Source organism: Danio aesculapii, chromosome 19 (assembly GCF_903798145.1).
Source record: "Danio aesculapii chromosome 19, fDanAes4.1, whole genome shotgun sequence".
NCBI lineage: Eukaryota > Metazoa > Chordata > Actinopteri > Cypriniformes > Danionidae > Danio > Danio aesculapii.
Genome location: NC_079453.1, coordinates 14,927,740 through 14,948,582, shown reverse-complemented (window position 1 = coordinate 14,948,582; position 20,843 = coordinate 14,927,740). Strand labels below are relative to the sequence as shown.

The 20,843-nt window shown below is 33.2% G+C and overlaps 1 protein-coding gene across 1 annotated transcript; it reads right to left on the bottom strand.

The window, feature by feature from the left end:
- Positions 1 to 1,875: 1,875 nt before the first annotated feature.
- Positions 1,876 to 12,341, bottom strand: ppp1r8a (protein phosphatase 1, regulatory subunit 8a). The gene is made up of 7 exons (XM_056479885.1): positions 12,289 to 12,341; positions 11,914 to 11,974; positions 10,246 to 10,399; positions 9,949 to 10,166; positions 8,076 to 8,220; positions 5,715 to 5,779; positions 1,876 to 2,921 (listed from the first exon to the last, which is right to left on the bottom strand). The coding sequence occupies exons 1-7, from the start codon at positions 12,336 to 12,338 to the stop codon at positions 2,559 to 2,561; spliced, it is 1,056 nt and encodes a 351-aa protein (XP_056335860.1). The 5' UTR covers positions 12,339 to 12,341; the 3' UTR covers positions 1,876 to 2,558.
- Positions 12,342 to 20,843: the final 8,502 nt, after the last annotated feature.

Sequence of the window (20,843 nt, the reverse complement as noted above, 5' to 3'; positions counted from 1 at the left end):
ATACTTTGGTTAGTACTTCAAATACATAATTTCAAAATGTCTTTAAAAAAAAAAAAAAAAAGAAAAAAAAGCCCAACATGAAAGTACAGCTGAAAATGCAGTTTCTCCTATGGTGTGCAAAGCTCTTAGGCTTTCAGAAAGTCTACTTATTGAACAAATGTTACTTTTAAAACGCAGTGGTTTCTGCACACTGTTATTGAAACAGCTTGAATGTAGTGCAAGATTCTTTAGTGTAAGAACACATACGCAAATCACCTATTCGTACCTACTGAATAGTCTTTGCATTGGCTGTTGTTCATTACAGAACGCCTGAAATAATCAATACATAAAACGAGTGCTAGAAATAATACACTACCTGTCAAAACGGAATAAATGCAATTTTTGATTACATGTTTTTGAATGAAGATGCTAATGCTCACCAAGGCCACGTTCATGTGATTAAAAATATCATCACCTTGGTATTATACGGTTTTATCTGCGTTCTGAATGATTTTGAGATATTGAGCTTCAAAGTTTTTGCATTCCATATAGCAAACAGTGTATGTTTAACATTTGTTTTTTAAATAAAAGGTATTTATATATATATATATATATATATATATATATATATATATATATATATATATATATATATATATATATATATATATATATATATATATATATATATAAAATCAAATTAAATATTTATTAAATTAAATAAACAGCTTTTAAAAAACATCCCATAATGTGAATAAGTTGTCATTTAATAAGAATATGTCAATAACTAAGTTGACAAAAATGTCAGATAGAACCTTATAATTCTAAGGTGACGATATGACATAAATAAATCTATAATAATAATAATAATATTACAATTTTGACAGCCTGCTATTAAATAAATTCTAATGTAATTTATTCCTGTAAAAGCTACATTTTTATAAGTCAAAACTCAGCATAAGAGATCCTTCAGAAATTATTAATATTGATAAGAATTATCATCAGTGATGAAAGATAAGTTATCAACACTTTGTTGCTGTTTAAAAAGTTTTTTTTTTCCTTTTGTTCTTCGGTGGCTTCTTCAATTTAACGTGCATCCATGTTATTAAATGCATATTTTCTGTACTAAAATAAATAAATAAATATATAAATACATAAATACATCCATACATAAATTGCACTTACCCCATGCATTTGAAAGTTAATTTATGATTTGCAATAAACTATGAAGCAGCAACTTTTTACATTATTAAGAAATATTTTTTGAGCAGCAAAACAGCATATAATTGAATGAATTTTCAAGGATCATGTGACAGAAGTTTGAAGTAACAAGGCTGAAAATTCAGCTTTAATTCACAGGAATAAACCACACACACAGTATCTATACTGTATTTTTGATTAGTCTTAGTGAGTTTAAGAAACTTATTACAAAAGCATTAAAAATCTTATTACAAACTTAACAGTAGTTCTTTTAAATGACCTTATTTTTATATTTCAATAAGCCTATGTTAAAAATCGGGTTATGATCTTTAGCATTAAGAAAAATAAAAAATAAAACCTATAAGGATTTTTTTTGCATTAGCGTTTCCTAAATTAAACATTTTCTCTCCAAATTCTCTAATGCAGAGCTTTTACACATTGTTTTTTGTAGCGCTTTTACTTTCCAATTTGACCAACTACACTGAAAAAAAATATTCAAAGATGATTCCTTGGATTTATTAATTTTTTTTTACGTTAAGTGGTTGTAAACAATTTATTTAGGCTGAATTTAAACAAACAAATTAAGTTGAACATTATTAAAATGAATTTGTTTGTTTAAATTCAACACAAATAAATAGTTTGCAACAATTTTGCATGCAACACTTTTTTCAGTGTACACAAAAAAAATGTGTTTGATGCTTGTTCAAACTACTTTGAGCTAAAACAACACAGTTCTTTAGTTTTTTTAGGCATAACTTAATTGTTTTATGTTCAATCAACATTAAAATATTAAAGTTAACTTAATTGATTTGCCTTTATATGAGATGAAGGGATTGTGTGGAACCCAGCATTTTTTGTGTATAAGCAGTTAAATAGATCCAGACAGGATGACTTTAGTTATATTATTATGTATTTGTATAATTAGCACTTCTTGTGTGTATTGCCTCTTGTTAAATCGTTGAATGCCTCCTCAATTGTAAGTCGATTTGGACAAAATTGTCTGACAAAATGTAATATATTTGTGGAGACGGATGCATTTAAAAAAAAATCAAAATGCAAAAAATAATAAATAATTAAAATTAAATTAAAACCATCAGCTTCATTTTATAACGCAACATATAATTAGTATTTTCCTATTTGATTTTGGTGTGAAACCAGATATTTCTATTTATTAACTCTCCCCAGCAGTTACAGCCAGTTTTTAGTGTCAAATTCCTCTGAGTATCACCAATGGCAAATCCTCAAGCAATAAAAAGCAGCGTTACATATTTGTAGTATGTCTCAGAAATGCTGGAATTACGACATCTGGAACCAACCACCTGAACGATGTGATCTTCATGTGCCAAACATAGTCTCTGTCCATCCTTCCGAGTTCCATGTTAAATCAGCAGTGAAGGAGTGGGCTTTTTGCCAGGCCAGGCCTCTTTGGCGTATTTCTTCTTGCGAGGCTCATTGAGGGGCTCTGCTGAATAGGGTCCGGGAGCAGGAGTGGGGTTTAGCATGGCTGGAGGCTGCACAGTGGTGGGTGAGACATCTACCTCTGGCGCGGGGTTGGGGAAGGGTAGAGGCATACCACCCGTGATGGCAGAACCACCACCCTGACCTCCACCACCTTGCCCTCCTGCTTCATGGCTGGTGGGTGGCAGGTCGCCATAAAGCCCTCCACTGAGGGGAAAGTTCTGTAACCGACGTGCTACGTTTTCGTCAAGTCCCAACGTACTGTGACCTTCCAGTTTCTTTTTCTGTAGTGTAGAAATTCACAGAATGTAAATAAATATTTTTAAAATCATATTTAAATGTCCCATGAAGAATGTTAGATGTTAGTATCAGTATTTTTTTTTTTTCATTTTTAGGACATCTACACATTAGTGCACACCAAAACAATGACAAAACTTCTGTTTAGAAAACATGAAATTATTATTAACATGTAAAGCTTGAAGTTTGTCACTTTGGCAGTGGATCAATGGTTTTATTCACGTCACCTCGTTCTTCAGTTCAGTCAAATCTTGACCCATCAAATCCTCTCTAGTATCTGACATGCCCCACACCCTTCAATATGCTTCACATTTGATGCACATGTGAAGCTCAACCACTGACTGGCAGAGTGGTGATAAAACAAAACGCCTCTGGCTTATTTTTCTGTGAAGGATCTACACTCTGCCCCACCCTCTCAAAAATGCACATTTCAAAAGCACTTCACGGGACCTTTAAAGGGATAGTACATCTAAAAAGAAAAGCAAAACTGTCATTTGTTCATCCTCCATATGTTTCAAAACTGTTTGAGCTTCTTTCTTCTTTTGAAAAGAAAGGAAAATATACTGAAAAGTGTTGAGGGGGGAAGATCAGTTCTCCAACATGCTTCAGAATATCTAATTTTGTGTTCAACAAGAAAGAAATTCATTAAAGTGATAATGGCTACCAGTACCCAACAGTCTTCAAAGTATCTTCTTTTGTGTTCAACAGAAAAAGAAACTCAAAGATTCTGAAGCCTTTAAGGTTGAAATGGCGAGTTTTTTTCTTTTTTTTTTTTTATTAATAGAAGTCTGTAACCATTTTGAGGTAGTACAAAGTTGAGCGCCGGTGTTCACAGCCTCAATCGAATGGAGTAAACCTGGAGTACTGAAGAACACTGAAGTATACTTTGGGCTTTAAATGACCATAAAACAATTTTAAAAATAACATAACTTTACATTTCAAATATAATATTTTAACATTTCAGCCTTTAAACCATTTAAAAAAAACATTAATCAAAAAGATAAAGTATTAGATTTATGTTCTTTTAAAATATATAATTATGTGACATATCGTGCTACTGTTGGACAGAATGTTCTTTTTATAATCTTAATAAATCATTGCTCTTGGTCACCCTTTATGTCTGTCTATGTGGATTTTGCAATAACTTTGACCTAGATTTTTAAAGATAACATAATAGTCATTAAATTATATTATATACTTAAACCACACAATATATAATTATATAATTATTTTAAGAATGCAGTTATTATATATATATATATATATATATATATATATATATATATATATATATATATATATATATATATATATATATATATATAGATATTTATTCATTTATTTATTTATTAGGAGTGTAACGGATCACAACCCATGGTTCGGAATGCACGTGACCCGCGCATAAATAACTTTTTTTAACTTGTATTTTGGCTCCCCTGTAAAATATAATGATAACAGGAAAAGTTGTGGTGGGAAAAAAATGCTTTCTTAGGGTTTTAATAAAAGGTGTTTTCTGTCACTCTTTGCTTAGCCTGCATTGATGCATTCAGTGTAAAGCTGCACAATTAAACATTAAACGATTGTGATCTCAACTCAAACCCGAGCAACATGAATGACAAATGATAAGGATTTGCATATGTTTATTAATCCTAAGCGCTGAATTCAAATCTGCATTTGATCGAGAAAGATTCAGTTTTCACACTTTTTCAGTTCTTTACAAACAATTAAATAACACAGAAGTACTGGGAGAACCATTCATAGTTCAGATATAAACACTGATGTTTATGGTAAAGATTAAAATCACTGTTTAAATGTGTGATGCTGGTGAAAACAATCACATTGTGCATCCAATAGGTGGTGACAAACAAACATCAAACTTATATCGCTGAATAGGTTTAAAAAAAAAAAAAAAAAGATCAATTGAAAATAAATATGATATGCTGCACAAGCTGTTAGATTTCTATATTTAGCATTTTCAGCAACAGTAGCAAAGATCATATTGCGTATTCAATATTTTCCTTTTTTTGAGCTGGTTCTTTCATGATTTTTATTTTTATTAAAATTACAGATTCTAATTATGTTTGTTAAAACCAATGTTAAAAAATGTTTTTTGCAGTAATATTTTTGTATAAATCGAAAGCAAATGACATTTGTCTCCCTTTTTTGCTGATCCAAAAAATGGTCCGATCTGTGACTCAAAAACCATAGTGTGATCTGAACAATGAGAATTGTGATCCGTATATATATATATATATATATATATATATATATATATATATATATATATATATATATAACTTTGTCAAACAACCTGAAATAAAATAATTTTACCAAATAACTTTTCCAGCCCTTGAAATGTTTTTGTAGCCTTCTCCTCTATCTTTATCACAAGGGACTGTTGAAATCAGGGTGTAATGTGAGTAAAGGTATTGATTTTCACTGGATATGATTATTTTCTATAGGCACTGTGTATATAAGAATGTTGTATAGTTTTAAAGTATGTCTGAAAAGCAAACCCATTTCAAAGTAACACAAAGGCCTAAAGACAGATTGCTGTAGACATTCAAGGTCAGAGCATCTTTACATTTAGGAGACAGACTAAAGGAAGCCTTTTAGAAGCCATTACTCCTGCATTATACACAATTTCCTGTTTGCGAGCCTTGTAACAAACAACTTAAATTGTATTGCGAGTACGGCTGTTCTCAAATCCATTAAAATCAATGATGACGTGCTAAAACAACAACGCAGACCAGCAGACGAGAGCAGGCCTATTATCCTACCTTAATAGGAACCACGGCCGTCTGCACCATGTTTCTGAAGCGTCCTACAGAAGGGTCCACGTCCTCTGTGAAAGAAAGATTAACAATGAGCTATTAACACAAGTCACAACACGAACAAGGACTGAGAGAAGACCGAGCCATTCACACACGAGGAGTGTTTAAAAGGGAATATTAGTGCTTAGAATACCTCACAGTAAGTACTGTAATAACATTTCCAACTATTAGAATGTTCTGCCCTGTATAAAAAATATCTGTTCATTAACAGTTTCTGTGTTTTGTGATTCACAAGTGCTTTCTGTACATTTTCAGTAGTGAATTGCATTATGGGATGTTAATCTCTCCTCTAGCGACTTTTAATGTCGAAAACTCTACAGTTTAACAAAGAGACTTTTATTGACATATTAGTAGTTGGAAATAATATAATGTATAAGAAATAATATATGGAGAAAAATAAGTCTGTAAAATAACAAAAAATGGGTGTCACAGTGGCGCAATGGGTAGCACAATCGCCTCACAGCAAGAACGTCGCTTTTTCGAGCCAGGGCTGGGTCAGTTGGCATTTCTGTGTGGAGTTTGCATGTTCTCCCCGTGTTCGCGTGGGTTTTCTCTGAGTGCTCTGGTGTCCCCCACAGTCCAAAGAGATAAGCTACAGGCCAATTGAATAAGCTAAATTGGCCATAGTATATGTGTGTGTGTAAATGCAAGAGTGTATGGGTGTTTCCCAGTATTGGGTTGGGGCTGGAAGGGCATCCGCTGTGTAAAACATATGCTGGATAAGGGACTAAGTCGAAAAGAAAATGAATGAATGAATAGTGTAATATACAACACCAAGCCAGACAATAGATCACTCTATACGGTAAAACTTTATTCTGATGATCCATTTGAGTATTAGTAGATAGTCTTCTTAATATCTGTTGATATTGCTCCTTCAACAGACATTTAACTCACTATAAGAAACTTTGCAAGTACTTGTCATCTTACACTAACCCTAACCAAACAGTCTACTTATAATCTAATGAGAATTAGTTGGCATGTAGATGCAATGTAAATTAATCCAACAAACGGACCATCAAAATAAAATGTGACCCTTTATACTATTAAAAATGTTAATAAAAGTCCCTTTTTCTAACCTTTAAAGGTTAAAAGCTGGAAGATCAAGTTGCCATAATTAAAATTCAAATGCATAATAAACATTAAATAAACATGAATCACAAAATACTGAAAACTGCAGTGTGAGTTTGCAATCGTTTGGTCTCTTCGATCTTTCTTTTTTGTGCTCACCAATATGTTTTTTCTTTTGATTTACTTTGTTTTTACTTTATTAAATGTCTCTTAAACCATATTTTGTGCATATTACCACAAATTAACAACTGTTTTCTTTCTAAACTAATATTCAAACTGCATTTTTGCCCCTATTAATGTTGAGTTGGGCTGGGCGATTAATCAAAATCAACATCCATAATCTATAATGGATCAAAATTTTCAAGGTAAATTTTTTCAATTACTTTCCCTACCTTGTGTGGAGTCTTGTGACCCCGCTCTGTTAAGGCTAATTTCTACTTATTATATTATGATTTATACTTATTATATTATTCTAATATTATACTTCTGCCAAGCACACGTGTACGGTCCAGCACAGCCTTCGCATACCCGTGCACCTCTCAAAAATATGTAACTACACAACTCAAAGATGCATAGCGTAGAGGTGGTCGGTTTGGTGTTGATGACAAGGGTGAGCGGTGCAGAGAGCCACGTTTTAGGCAATGTGCATTTTAATTTCAGTTGTTCGGAGTTCATGTTCAATAAATAATAAAAAATAATAGATGATGTGTGTTTACTTCAATTATTTCAAAATCAAGTGATCCACCCCTCATTCAAAAATCTCTCACTTGTAATATGCGAGCATATTTACTGTACAAAACTTGTCAGTGAACTATAAGGGCAAAAACATAAAATAAATAAATAAATAAAATACTTGTTCATTAAATGTAATCAAGTTAAAATGTTCAATTAATCGACATTTTGATTTTAGGCGAAACCGCCCAGCCCTATGTTGAAGCCAAATTTTCCGCAATCATTTCTACCATCTACAGAGTCACACGCTGCTTTAGAAATCATTCTAAAATGCTGATTTCCTAATAATTATCATCAATGCTTTCATGGAAACACCACAAAAACACAAACTAAATATTTTCCACATTCTTTGATGAATAGCACTTATTTGAAACAGAAATCTTCTGAAAAGTCTTTAAACAAATAAATAGCAAATGCCTTTACTGTTATTTCTGATCAAAAGAGATGTGTCCTTCAAACAGCACTTTACATATTACATTTAAACCCTGTGTGTTTGCGTTGATGTACCTGGGTTTATGATCTCCTCATCTTCGCTGAAGGACACCCGTGAGCTTTTCCTCTTCCTCTTGGGTCTCTGGATCTCTAGGTTTCCCTCTTCAATGGTAAGTGTAGAAATGCGCTTGTTATGAGCGGTGTTAAACTCTGTCAGGTTCTGAAGAGAATAGAAAACACTTAAAATTACATTTTGGATTAAATAAAGCACATTTTAGTGTGAAATGAATTGATATTTTTTATTGACAGACTGTTTGACTTTCTTTTGCATTCAGAGTGTACAAAGTACTAGGAACAGCTGTATACAAATTTGATGTGCTAAAATACATTTCTTTGAATTTATAATGAGTATAAATAAAAATATTTTTTTTTTTATTTACAGTAGGTTTCCATGCATTCGTTCTCACTTCTCCAGTCATTTGTGATTAGGATAGATGTTTTATATAGATTCAGCATATACAGCATATCTGGAATATGAAACATTCACTGACTTTTAAAAATTTAATTATGGAAACATGGAAAACACCTTTTAACAGTTACTGAAACCCTAAAATGTTCAGTGAATGGGGAAACGTGACTAGAACAAGTAACATTCCGACTACAGTTTCCCTGATTACACTGAAAAACAGCAATCATGTGACAGAGCCATGCATACAGACACAAACTAGAGCTACAACAAACCATTTTTTTGATAATTGATTAGACTAATGTTAATTACAATCATTAACCTGACTACTCATCATTCACTGGTTTGTAAGTAGGCTTTGATCGATTATTCAGCTTTCGCAATTAAACATACAGAATAGACCCTTTTCACATTTCCGGGTATCTCAGCAGCAGAAGACGTTATAGCCGGGTAAACTTAGAGGGCTGTAAATATGAGAGTACAACAAATAATTTTTTACAACCCTATTTGCTAAAATATTAAAAGAAAGACTTCACGATGGTGTTACCATGAAATCACTTTTAAAAAAGGAGAGACTGATGACGGCAGCCAGAGGAGAGAATAGCGACAAATTCACTTTTAGCCCCATGGACGCAGCATTACAAATGCCTCGCACAAGCGGTAATTCGTTTTTAGTAATTTTACGCAAAGATGTTATAATACATTCATAAATGCATATAAATGTTCATATGCTTTTTTTTAAAAGATCAAAATATTCAAAACCTTCAAGAATTTAAGATTATGATGTCCTTTAAATGGGTCATGACAGTCTTGTGAAAAGGGTTTATAACCTATAATGAATCTCTTAAACCAAGCTAACTACTTCAATTTTTTTAACAGGTCAAATGTCTATTTTAAGTTAACAAAACAAATAAAAACAGAAACACGACACTCAAAATTAGATAAAAGCAGATTCAAGACTCATGCATCATGCCTAAAATCTCTTTTTATAAGTAAATTGGACATAGAAGTAAATAATATATATATGTTTATATATGCGTTTGTCAGCTTCTGACAGGATCTGGTTTCAAAAGCACGTCAATAATTAAACCAATAGCATTCAGCTGCGTGTCTAGCTCCGCCTTTTGGTACCCTTTCTCGTGTTTGCTAATCTTTCGAAAGGGTGCTGAAAAAGTGGTATGGTACGGTTTGGTTCGGTACGCCTTTTGACAATGGAAACGGCCATAAAAGCGTACCAAACCAAACCGTACCATACCACTCAGTGGAAACGGGCCATTAATGTACCCGCAATTCTGGAATGATGCATATGTTTAAACTTTTCTTAAGTTATTTTATATTCCATATTTTATATTTTTATATTTTATATTCTATTATATTATGAGAGATTTTCAACGCATTTAGAAAAAAAATCTGAATTGACACAGAATAATTGAGTGACACAATTTATCACTGTCTATAATGTTGAATTCTTTTTTTAGACACCTCTAACTCCGTTTCTTCCTCTGGCAGTCCCAGCAAGCCCTTGAGCTCCTCATCCTCCACTCCTTTACTGTCTCCTGTGGTGGAGCTGCTCTGCGTCTGCGGTTTCTCTCTCAGTGTGTAAACTCGTGTTGATGCACCAAACGACATGGTCGAGTCGATCGGAACTTGCTGAGGTTTGTGGGGCTCAAGGCGAATTCTGCCCAGAAACGTGCCATGCGCTGAATAAAGAGAAATAAAGAAAGCAAACCATTTAAGTTGAAAGCTAAATTAATTTAATGTGGCGTCTTCTGCACTCACTGCTGTTGAGGTCGATAAGAAACACCCTCTTGAGGTGTCTGTGGTAAACCAGCGCTGCATGGACACGCGAACATGACTGGTGGTCTATTGTGAAGTCACAGTGGTCCGGGTTCCTCCCAAAGAGATAGAACTTCTTCTCATCTATAATCAACTTCTGCAAGTGAAAAGAAAAAATGCATAATGAATAAGAGATTAAGAAACCTAGAATATCTGTCACAAAATTACTCTCATTATTACATCTAATTCCAAAGTCAGTTCATCCAAAAAAAATATGGTTTGTCATATATGAGTTTATTAATTAAATGAATAAATTATTAGTCCCTTTTTGCTTATATCTGGGACATTCTACCAGAAACGTACATTTTCACTAATAAAAAATGTGACAGGGCCTGACTTAAGCTTGTCATCCTCAAAAATATCATATAAAAACAAGCATAAAATCATACAATTTAGTGCTAGAACGCATTCTTGATCACCGTCAGCTTTTTCTCCGTCAAATGATGTCACTACAGAGTCCTCCTTAAAAATGTATTGTGTGCATTTTATGCTAAATTTAATGCAAATGTGACAGGACTGACAAAAACATGGGGACAATTGTAAATTTATGTGTATTATAAAATTGTATTATTTACTTGCAGAATTTATTTATAATTTCATGTTTTTAAATCAATTGATGGGAATGATAACACGTTAAATTAGCTTTTTCTCAAGTATTTGTTTGTAAATAACAGTTTAGCATTACAGAACTATTAAAGCTGTAGGTTCAATTGGGCTGAGGACAAGGAAAATGACAGGGTTTGTATATTTGTAAAGTGTTTTTAATAAAGAAAATAAATCTGAGAACCAAATGAATGACATATTTCTTTACAGAACAACTCACAGAAATCAAACATAAGTCCATTTTAGAAATTTGTGGGATAAAATACTCTTTATTCACTGTATTTATGTTTTTATTTCTGGGACAGATAATGTAACAGTAGAATGTCCCATCTAGAAATTTTCAGACCTGAGAAATCATCGGGGTAAAGTTCATCGGGGTTTATATTCATGTATTAGGACTTTCTCCTTGATAATATAATTTCAGAAAAGTATTATTCGCAAATTCTAAATAGGGAAATAATATTAGCAATACAACATTGTATTGAGGTAAAGTTGGATTATATTCGCACATTCATTTAGTGACAACGTGCTTCCTATATTGTTTGCCATGGTACTTTAAAAATTCAGCTTGAAATTATGACTTTAAAACAACATTAGCACGATTTAATTGACGGTGAACAATGTTGTACTTTGATAGTCATCGGCAGCTAACTTGTTTTCACTATTTAGAATTTGCAAAGAATACTTTTCACAAATTATATTAAGGTTCGAAAGTGTGAATATATAAGCAACTATACCTCAATCAACATTGCTCACAGTCAATCAAATGTTGTTTTGAAGTCATAGTCTACTTGCATGTGATAAGCGAATATTCAAAGTACCATGGTAAAAAATATAAGGAGAGTCTGAATGAATGTGCAAAATTAAAACCATTAACTTCACAATTGAGAAATAGCTTTGATTTAGCACACTGCTGGATTATTGGAATTTTTAAAAACATTTTTATACATTAAGATAAAGGGGAAACAACTATATTCATACGGTTTATTTAACAGTCTTAACTGTTACCTCTATTAATTTGTCTCCTTTAACCACATCCAGGTGAAGTCCAGGTGGAGGTTTTCCTGCCCTGAGATTAAATTTTATTAAATTAAGTTAGTCAACACTAAATTCAAGAATCGGCAAAGCAACACGAGATAGCAGATCCATATACATGGCATAAATTAACCACATGAAAAATTGAATAAAAGTCCATTCATTAAGGCAATTATGCTCATTCGATATTCTAGTGTATTGACTTTCTGTCTGCGACTCTTATTTACAGGGGTAAGTTGCATTGTTTGTATTTATGCATCAATGATCTACTCGGTAGCTCCACACACATGCACGCAGGACTTTCACTTATATTGCAAAAAAAATGAAGTAATTGGTTTCTTATCTCACCATGTCGGGCAGTCAAAGCCTGTTGTGTTTGTGCTTGCAATGGCCGCCATTTTGCACAATCGCGGTGAACGCTGGGTAATTACAGGGTGTTAATGAGATTTGTGGGATTTGTAGTTCGTTTGTCACATCATAGGCTGGCTTGCTCAGGTTACACTACTATACACAGTAAATAAATAAAAACCTTTAGTATAATGTAAATATTATTTTCATTCCTACTGGACCCTTAAATAAAGTTAGCTTTTCTTTTCCACTTGTGAATAATTAGCCTATGCTAGCATGTGCTCTCATGCAGGCCTATGACAACAACAAACGTTGTATCCTAATTATAATTCATATGTAGCCTGTCATATTTTTATGTGTAAGAGAAAAAATAATACAGATAAAAATAATTTCAGTTGATACGCACCAATTTACCCCCAAGATTTTCTAATTTGTTTTTAGTATATCAAGGGATTTAGACCTCAACTAGGTCTCTTTAAATGGCAGGGCAAATGTTTTCAAACAACTCTATATAGCTGTAAAAAAGTCAAATTAGCAGTTTTCCGTATTTTGTTATTCATGTTTTTTATGCTTCGAAATTGCATTATGGGACCTTTTGATGTTGAAAAAAATGAAAAGGTGACTTTTATCAAGATTTTTAATTGATATTTTCTGGATTTAAATTACAAAAGTGCTTTTTTTCTGTTGCATATATAAGTGTTGTCTAAAATTTTCTTCGTCTTTTTTACTTCTTCATTTTATAAACTGAGCATTTTTCCCATTTCGTGTTTATGGCAATTAGTTTCTTTTCATTCCCTTCAAAGTGAAATAAATGAACCTAAATAAATTAGGCTGAGAAAGATGCTAATTTTCAGGCCTGTAGCCAGCTTGCTGAAAGAGATTCTTTTTTTTCTCAAAAAGTGGACTATTTTGCAGTTATTTGTCTCTTTTTCTGTTTAATTATGAGGTTTAAATACTGCATTTTTGTGACATTTTAATCTATGTTTTGATTAGCTTGTCAGATCGTCATCATTACGTTTTTTGATGAACCAAAACATTTCCTAAAGATTTAGAAAAAAGAAGTATTAAAACAATACTTATTTTGAAAATGCAATTTTATAACATTATATGTCATTTTGTTAACCTCTTAAACTGTACAGTATAAAGCCTATTTACATTTATTAGATAAATAACTAACTGAGCAGCAACTTTTCTCAGTCGATTTTGGCCCGGTGTGACTTCAGAATAGGACCGACAGCCAAATCAAGGGACTTAAAGCCTTTTTCCGTGGGTTATTTTAACAATTTGGTGTGGGATAGCAGTCAAAATAGGACAAATAATCTCATTTATGGGACAAATTCTGGACCTTTGTCAGTGAGGGGTTTCGAACCACCCAAACCCCATCTACCCCATTTAGTTACATTTTCTCTTTTTATTCAGATGTGATCTAAATATTTGTGGACTAATCATGTAACTAAAATGTTTTGCAGTAACTTTAAAATAATTTGTAGTGGACCAAACCAGATTGAAATATCAATTCCCAAAGTTATCACTTACTTTGAAATGTTCATAATATCAATGTAAATTAATTTTAAATCTGGCCAAAATGACATTTATTCAGTTCTTTAGATGTAAACATCTTCAATCCATTAATCAGTTGCAAAACAAACCTGTTTTGATAGTCGTTTTCTCTGTTCTGTCCGTGTAGTTCACAGTACTTCCACAAGTGAACATCTAGCTAAACACTGAAAAGCTGCTTAATAGCAGAGCATTATGTAGCATTCTAATCAAAAGCAACACAATTAATATTTAAACTGCGTATAATGCAATGAACAAAAAGTGATATGGCTAACTTAAACATTATCAATACAAAAATAACGTTTCCTCACCAGTCTCCACCAATGTATTATTTTTACATACATTGTTTGTTTTTTATTTTTTTTCTTGGCTACTGAGAGGAAAACGCAGAACACCCCATATTAACATATTTATCTAAATACAATCCATTTCTCAGCGTTGGATGTTCACCGAGTTACAATAAAAATCTGTCCAGGTAATAATAACATTGTTAACATGTTAATAATAAACATTTAATTAAACAACTTGGAAATGAAAGCCATCAGCATTTAGATATTTTTGCGACCCCTGTGGTGAGTATGTTATATTAAAGGCACAGCAATAGCATCAGATGCAGCACATTGATTTTATAGCATCAGGTTATACTTTGACACCTTTACAGCACTCACATACATTAAAAATAAAAACAGGCCAAAACCAAACTGGAAGGAGGGTGTTCGAGTGGCATTCTTCAAAATTAAATGATGAATAGACATCTTTTGGCATGTGTGCATTTTTGTGTACAAGGTTTATATATTTATAACCACCTCAGAGAATATTGGGGGTCGCGAGTCACTGGAATTGTTATTTTGAGGGGTCTGTGGCTGAAAAGTTTGGGAACCCTTGTCTTAAAGGGATAATTCTGCCAAAAATAAAAATATAGTCACTATTTACACATCCTCAAGGTTACAAGATGACTACCTGTATCACATTGACACCCAACATATAATATTGCCTTTTATCCTCTTTTTTTTCTGTGGTGTAACGTTGTCATATGTAAACATTTTTGCCAAATATGTTCCTTAAAAACAAAGAATGAATAATAATAATTGTGAACATTATTCACTGAATTATTATTAAAAAAAAAAAAAAAAGTCAAGTGCCAAAATCTAATGGCTGACCTTTCTAAACACTAGACAGATCATTAAAGTATCATCTTGGCCACCACAGAGACTCAATAAATGAATGCTTCAATAAAACATGATTCAAGTAAAAGTTTTATTAATAAAGCCAACCCCAACAATAAATTACACATTCACTTAGAAGATCATCCTCTCATCAAATTGTTTATCTCAAAATACTTTACAACAACACAAAGTGTCTGTAAATAAAAAATAAAAAAAAGTGAAATAAAAGCACTTTTGAAGTCACAGTGCATCACCACAAAGTTCCCAGTATAGTTGATGGTAAATCAGGTCAGGCTGTCAGAGGCTCGGGAGGGAATCTGTGAGCAGGGCGCTGTGGGAAACATTTCATATAGTGCTCTGAAACGAGATTTTCTTTGTTACAAATTTAAATACAGTTGTGCTCCCAGTTTTAACACGCATAAGACGTTCACCCTTTATTTATCTGATCATATCAGTAGACACACTGAAACTGCACAGAAAAACACAAAAAGGGCATGTGATCACACACACTATTAAAACAGCCCAGTCCACAACACAAACTCACCAGTCATTCAAACAGCACATGAAACCACCAAGAAGTCATTTCTGTGCATTTCAGGCGAAGACGTTCATGTACTGTACAGTATGTACAGAAAAGCAAAGATCCTTGCTGAGAGAAATTCATTATTGTGAATCTCTTTTGTTTATTAGTCAGGAAGAAAAAAGTAAATGGTGTGAAAACACACAAAGCAAAAACACAAAATTTTGGGTGCTTGTTTTTCAGCTTTCACACTGCAAGATAAAGTGCACAATGTCTGCTTAAAGGGATTCACCCAAATATACAATTCTGTTTTTATTTACCCATTCTTGCATTGTTCCAACCCAGTTTGTGTCTTTTTGCTTTGTTGAGCACAAAAGAAGATATTTTGAAGAATGCTGCACTGTAAAAAAAAAATCCTAATCGCCTTATTTTTTTTAGTTGAATTAAATTAACCTTATGAGTCCATTGAATTTATGTTAAACTGACTTAAAACAGTTTGCACAACTTTTAAATTTAAGTTAGAACTTGACGAATTCAGTTTAATCAGTTACAATTAAGTAAAATCACATGCTGTAATGAATAATTGATCATATAATTTTTACAGAGTGAAAACCTGTAACCACAGACATCTATAGTTGGAAAAATAAATTCTATGGAAGTCAATGGTTACAGCATTCTTTGAAATATCTTCTTTTTTTGTTCAACAGAAAAAAAACTAATGTTTTGAAACAATTGAAGGGTGAGTAATAAGTGACTATTTTCATTATGGGGTGAACTATCCCTTGAAATCAGGTTTCTGTTGTATTGTAAAAAAAAAAAAAAAAAACATTGTGGAGCATACTAGATAATGTTAACTGTCGTCTTTGCTCACCAAAAATAGTTGCAGTTTGATTTGTTAAAAACTAAGAATTACAACTAAGATTACTCTAATAAATGGTTTCCGAAGCACATTATTAGATAGATAGCAATACCTCACTTATGAACAAAAAGAAAATAGGGGGAGGGTTGTATTATTTAATTTATTTGAGGTAAATAACAAAAAGGTCAATCAAAGAAACCCATGCTTTTAGACCTATAATACTTGATAATTCAATTATATACAAACAAACAGTGCATCCGGAAAGTTTTCATAGCGCTTCACTTTTTCATGTCACAGCCTTATTCCAAAATGGATGAAATTAATGTATTTCCTCAAAATTCTACACACAACACCCCATAATGACAATGTGATATTGTTTTTAATTGTTGCAAATTTATTAAAATAACAAAGTATTCACAGCCTTTGCCGTGAAGCTCTAAATTAAGCTCAAGTAATTTCTGTTTCCATTGATCATTCTTGAGATGTTTCAGCAGCTTAATTGGGGTTCACCTGTCGTAAATTCAGTTGATTAGACATGATTTGACCTGCCATACACCTGTTTATATAAGGTCCCAGGGTTGATGGTGCATGTCAAAGCACAAACCAAGCATGAAGACAAAAGAATAGACCTCTGAGACAGGATTGTTGAGGCACAAGGCTGAGGAAGGTTACAGAAACATTTTTTTCTGCTCTGAAAGTTCCAATGAGGAGTGTCCTCCATCATCTGTATGTGGAAGATGTTTGGAAGCACCAGGACTCTTCCTAGAGCTGGCCGGCCATCTAAGCTGAGTGATTGGGGGGAAAAGGGCCTTAGTCAAGGAGGTGATCAATAACCTGATGGTCACCCTGTCTGAACTCCAGCGTTCTTCTGTGGAGAGAGGAGAACCTTACAGAAGGACAACCATCTGTGCAGCAATCTACCAATCAGGCCTGTATGGTAGAATGACCAGAAGGAAGCCACTTCCCATCTGGAATTTGCCAAAAGGCATCTGAAGGACTCTCAGACCATAAGAAACAAAATTCTCTGGTCTGATGAGACTAAAACTGAACTCTTTGGAGTGAAAACCAGGCACCGCTCATCACCAGGCTAATACCATCCCTACAGTGAAGCATGGTGGTGGCAGCATCATACTGTGGGGATGTTTTTCAGCAGCAGGAACTGGAAGACTAGTCAGGATAGAGGGAAAGATGAAGGCAGCAATGTACAGAGACATCCTGAATGAAAACCTGCTTCAGAGTACTCTTGACCTCAGACTGGGGCAACGGTTCATCTTCCAGCAGGACAATCACCCAAAGCACACCACCAAAATATCAATGAAGTAGCTTCACAACAATTCTGTGAATGTCCTTAAGTGGCCCAGCCAGAGTCCAGACCTAAATCCTGGAGAGATCTGGAAATGGCTGCACACAGTCACTTCCCATCCAACCTGATAGAGCTTTAGAGGTACTGCAAAAAGGAAGCCATGCTTGTGGCATCATATTCAAAAAGATTTGAAGCAGTAATTGCTGCCAAAGGTGCATCAACAAAGTATTGAGCAAAGGCTGTGAATACTTATGTAAATGTGATTTTTCAGGTTTTTTGTTTTTAATAAATTTGCAACAATTTAAAAAACGTTTTTTTTTCACATTGTCATTATGGGGTACAGTGTGTAGAATTTTGAGGAAATACATTAATTTAATACAAAAAAATGTGGAAAAAGTGAAGTGCTATGAATACTTTCAGAATGCATGGTATGTGATCAAAAAGTAATGACAACATGTGTAGGTTTCAGCTGCAAGTTACAGGTTTCAACTTAATTTTTTTAGTTAGACAAATGTCAACTTAACATTTTACATTAATTTAATGGTTGCATATTGAATTAAGTTAACGGTTTATTTAATTTAAAACAATGATGCAATCCACATTTTTAGTGTACTGCCACTTTATGAAAGAAAAAAAAAGATTAAATTGATATGAAATTTTGAAGACATGTTATCAGTAGTTTTAGATTTTTATCCATGTTTCATATCTGTACTTTACATAGCCTTGTATAAAATATGATACGATTATCCGTCCATAAAGGTGACATTTAAGAAATAATTAATCTGTGGGATTTGTGAAATCAATGAGATTATCCGTTTAGACACATTGGCCACTTGTATCTCCAGCGTGAATGTCACGTAAACAGCACCACACCTGTAATTTTGCTCTTTTCCCACAAATTATTCCAATGACATTCATCTGCATGTCGGCTTCACGGCTGAACAGTTCAGCGCTTGATTAAGTGGACAATTTCTAACTCCAAGAGGACACATTGGCCTGATCAAATTAATACTGGCAAACAGCAACACTCATCCAACCAAGTGCGTGTCAGGTAAATGGAGCTCTGTCCTTTGAGAGAACTCCAGGAAACACAACCCAATCAAGTGCTCATAAGGGCAATAGGATTTCAAAATAAGGCATAAATTACGGTAATCTATAAAGAAAGGGAAGATTAAACAATATTTGGATGATTAGGAAGTAGTGGCTCTGTGAAAATAATCCCTTTATACGATAATGTGGATTATAGCATAATACCACAGTTGGAAGAGAAGCTTCCACAAAAGGGGGATGATTTAAGCCATTGCACAGAATTAGATTTTTGCTGGTTCTGGCATTTACAGCACACCCCACTTGACAAGGTGAAAAAATAGAATAAAGTATGCCTACACACAACATTAAATATTAATCCCTCTGCTTGTCACTTAGGAACCAGACGTGTCCTGTGTTTAAAGGGACAGAGCTACTACTGCCACGAGGGCTCATGTCTGAATGCCTGTAAAATCGTACAAAACGTTGACCTGAATGGCAGTTTCTGTCCCAGAGAATGCTTTCTTCGCCTAATTCCTCAGAAACGTAACAGGCTTAGTGTTAGTCTGTCATGAGCGTGGCGGAAAGGATTACCGGTAAGATTCAGCACTCTGGGAATCCAGGAGAAAAATGACACAGTGAAGTGGAGATCAAATTCAGCTTGCTGGTATCGTGTGTCAAAGACGTGAGATCCCCGACTCACAGAGGCTTATGGTTGTGTGTGTGTTTGTATGTATGTTAGCATCAACGTTTGCATCCCTTCACACATTTCCCTGAAGCCGAGAGGTGTTGCATGCATTACAGCACTGGTGTTTACTGAGGTGTGTAACGCTCTCTAACGTGAGGTTTTGAGTTTTGTTTTTTTAATCACGGCTGGTTATCCAAAGTTTTCATTTCAGGATTGGTGGGTGTAAAGATCATAAAGATGTGTGCAAGCACCTTTTTATTAACCTGCACCTCAGAGGCTGTAGGTACACTGTAAAAAAAAAAATAAATAAAAATCTGTTATTTTATTTTTGGGGGTGCCAGAAGACAAATAAAAAAGGTAAAATAACAGTCGGTAAATTACAGAAATTTACCATAAAATAATGGACGTTAAATTAAAGAAATGTGCTAAAATTACATTTTAAGGTAAATTTCTGTAAATTACGGCTGTTATTTTATGGTAAATTTCTGCAATTTAACGTCTGTTATTTTATGGTAAATTTCTGTAATTTAACATCTATTATTTTATGGTAAATTTCTGCAATTTAACGTCTGTTATTTTATGGTAAATTTCTGTAATTTACGGCTGTTATTTTGTGGTGAATTTCTGCAACTTAACGTCTGTTATTTTATGGTAATTCCTGTAATTTAACGTGTTATATTATATTTCTGTAATTTATGGCTGTTATTTTATGGTAAATTTCTGTAATTTAATGGGTGTAATTTTATGGTAAATTTCTGTAATTTAAGATCTGTTATTTTATGGTAAATTTCTGTAATTTAATGGGTGTAATTTTATGGTAAATTTCTGTAATTTAAGATCTGTTATTTTATGGTAAATTTCTGTAATTTAATGGGTGTAATTTTATGGTAAATTTCTGTAATTTAAGATCTGTTATTTTATGGTAAATTTCTGTAATTTAATGGGTGTAATTTTATGGTAAATTTCTGTAATTTAAAATCTGTTATTTTATGGTAAATTTCTGTAATTTAATGGCTGTTATTTTACCTTTTTTTTTTTTTTTTACCCCAGCTGCCAAAAAAAAAAAGTTAAAATATAGGATTTTTTTTACATTGTGGGCCACAGTACTGTATAAACTTGGGGAAAAAAATAGGAAAACTTTATGCAGTTTTATTCTTCCTTCATCAATGGCATTTTAGAGTTGGCAAACTTTTAAAATATGGTAAAAAAAAGTTAGCTTGAGAAATCAGCACCGTTTTGTGATGTAATTAAACAATGTGACTACAATGGCAGGATTGGGTTTGTGTTAATCAGGACATTGCAAAATTGTCATTTTTGTGGTTGATTTTGATATTGTTTTAGTCCAGCCCCATCTCATGACTATTTTAAGTATTGTCAGAAGAGTGGCTACTTCGTACAAAGTCATACAATTTCATTCAATTGAAAATGGAGTTTTT

Coding starts and splice junctions, on each gene's coding strand:
- ppp1r8a (XM_056479885.1), bottom strand. CDS start 12,338: ATGGCGGCCATTGCAAGCACAAACACAACAGGCTTTGACTGCCCGACA. Junction 10,400..11,913: donor AAGGAGACAAATTAATAGAG/GTAACAGTTAAG, acceptor TTTCACTTGCAG/AAGTTGATTATAGATGAGAA. Junction 5,780..8,075: donor TGAGGAGATCATAAACCCAG/GTACATCAACGC, acceptor TTTCTTTCACAG/AGGACGTGGACCCTTCTGTA.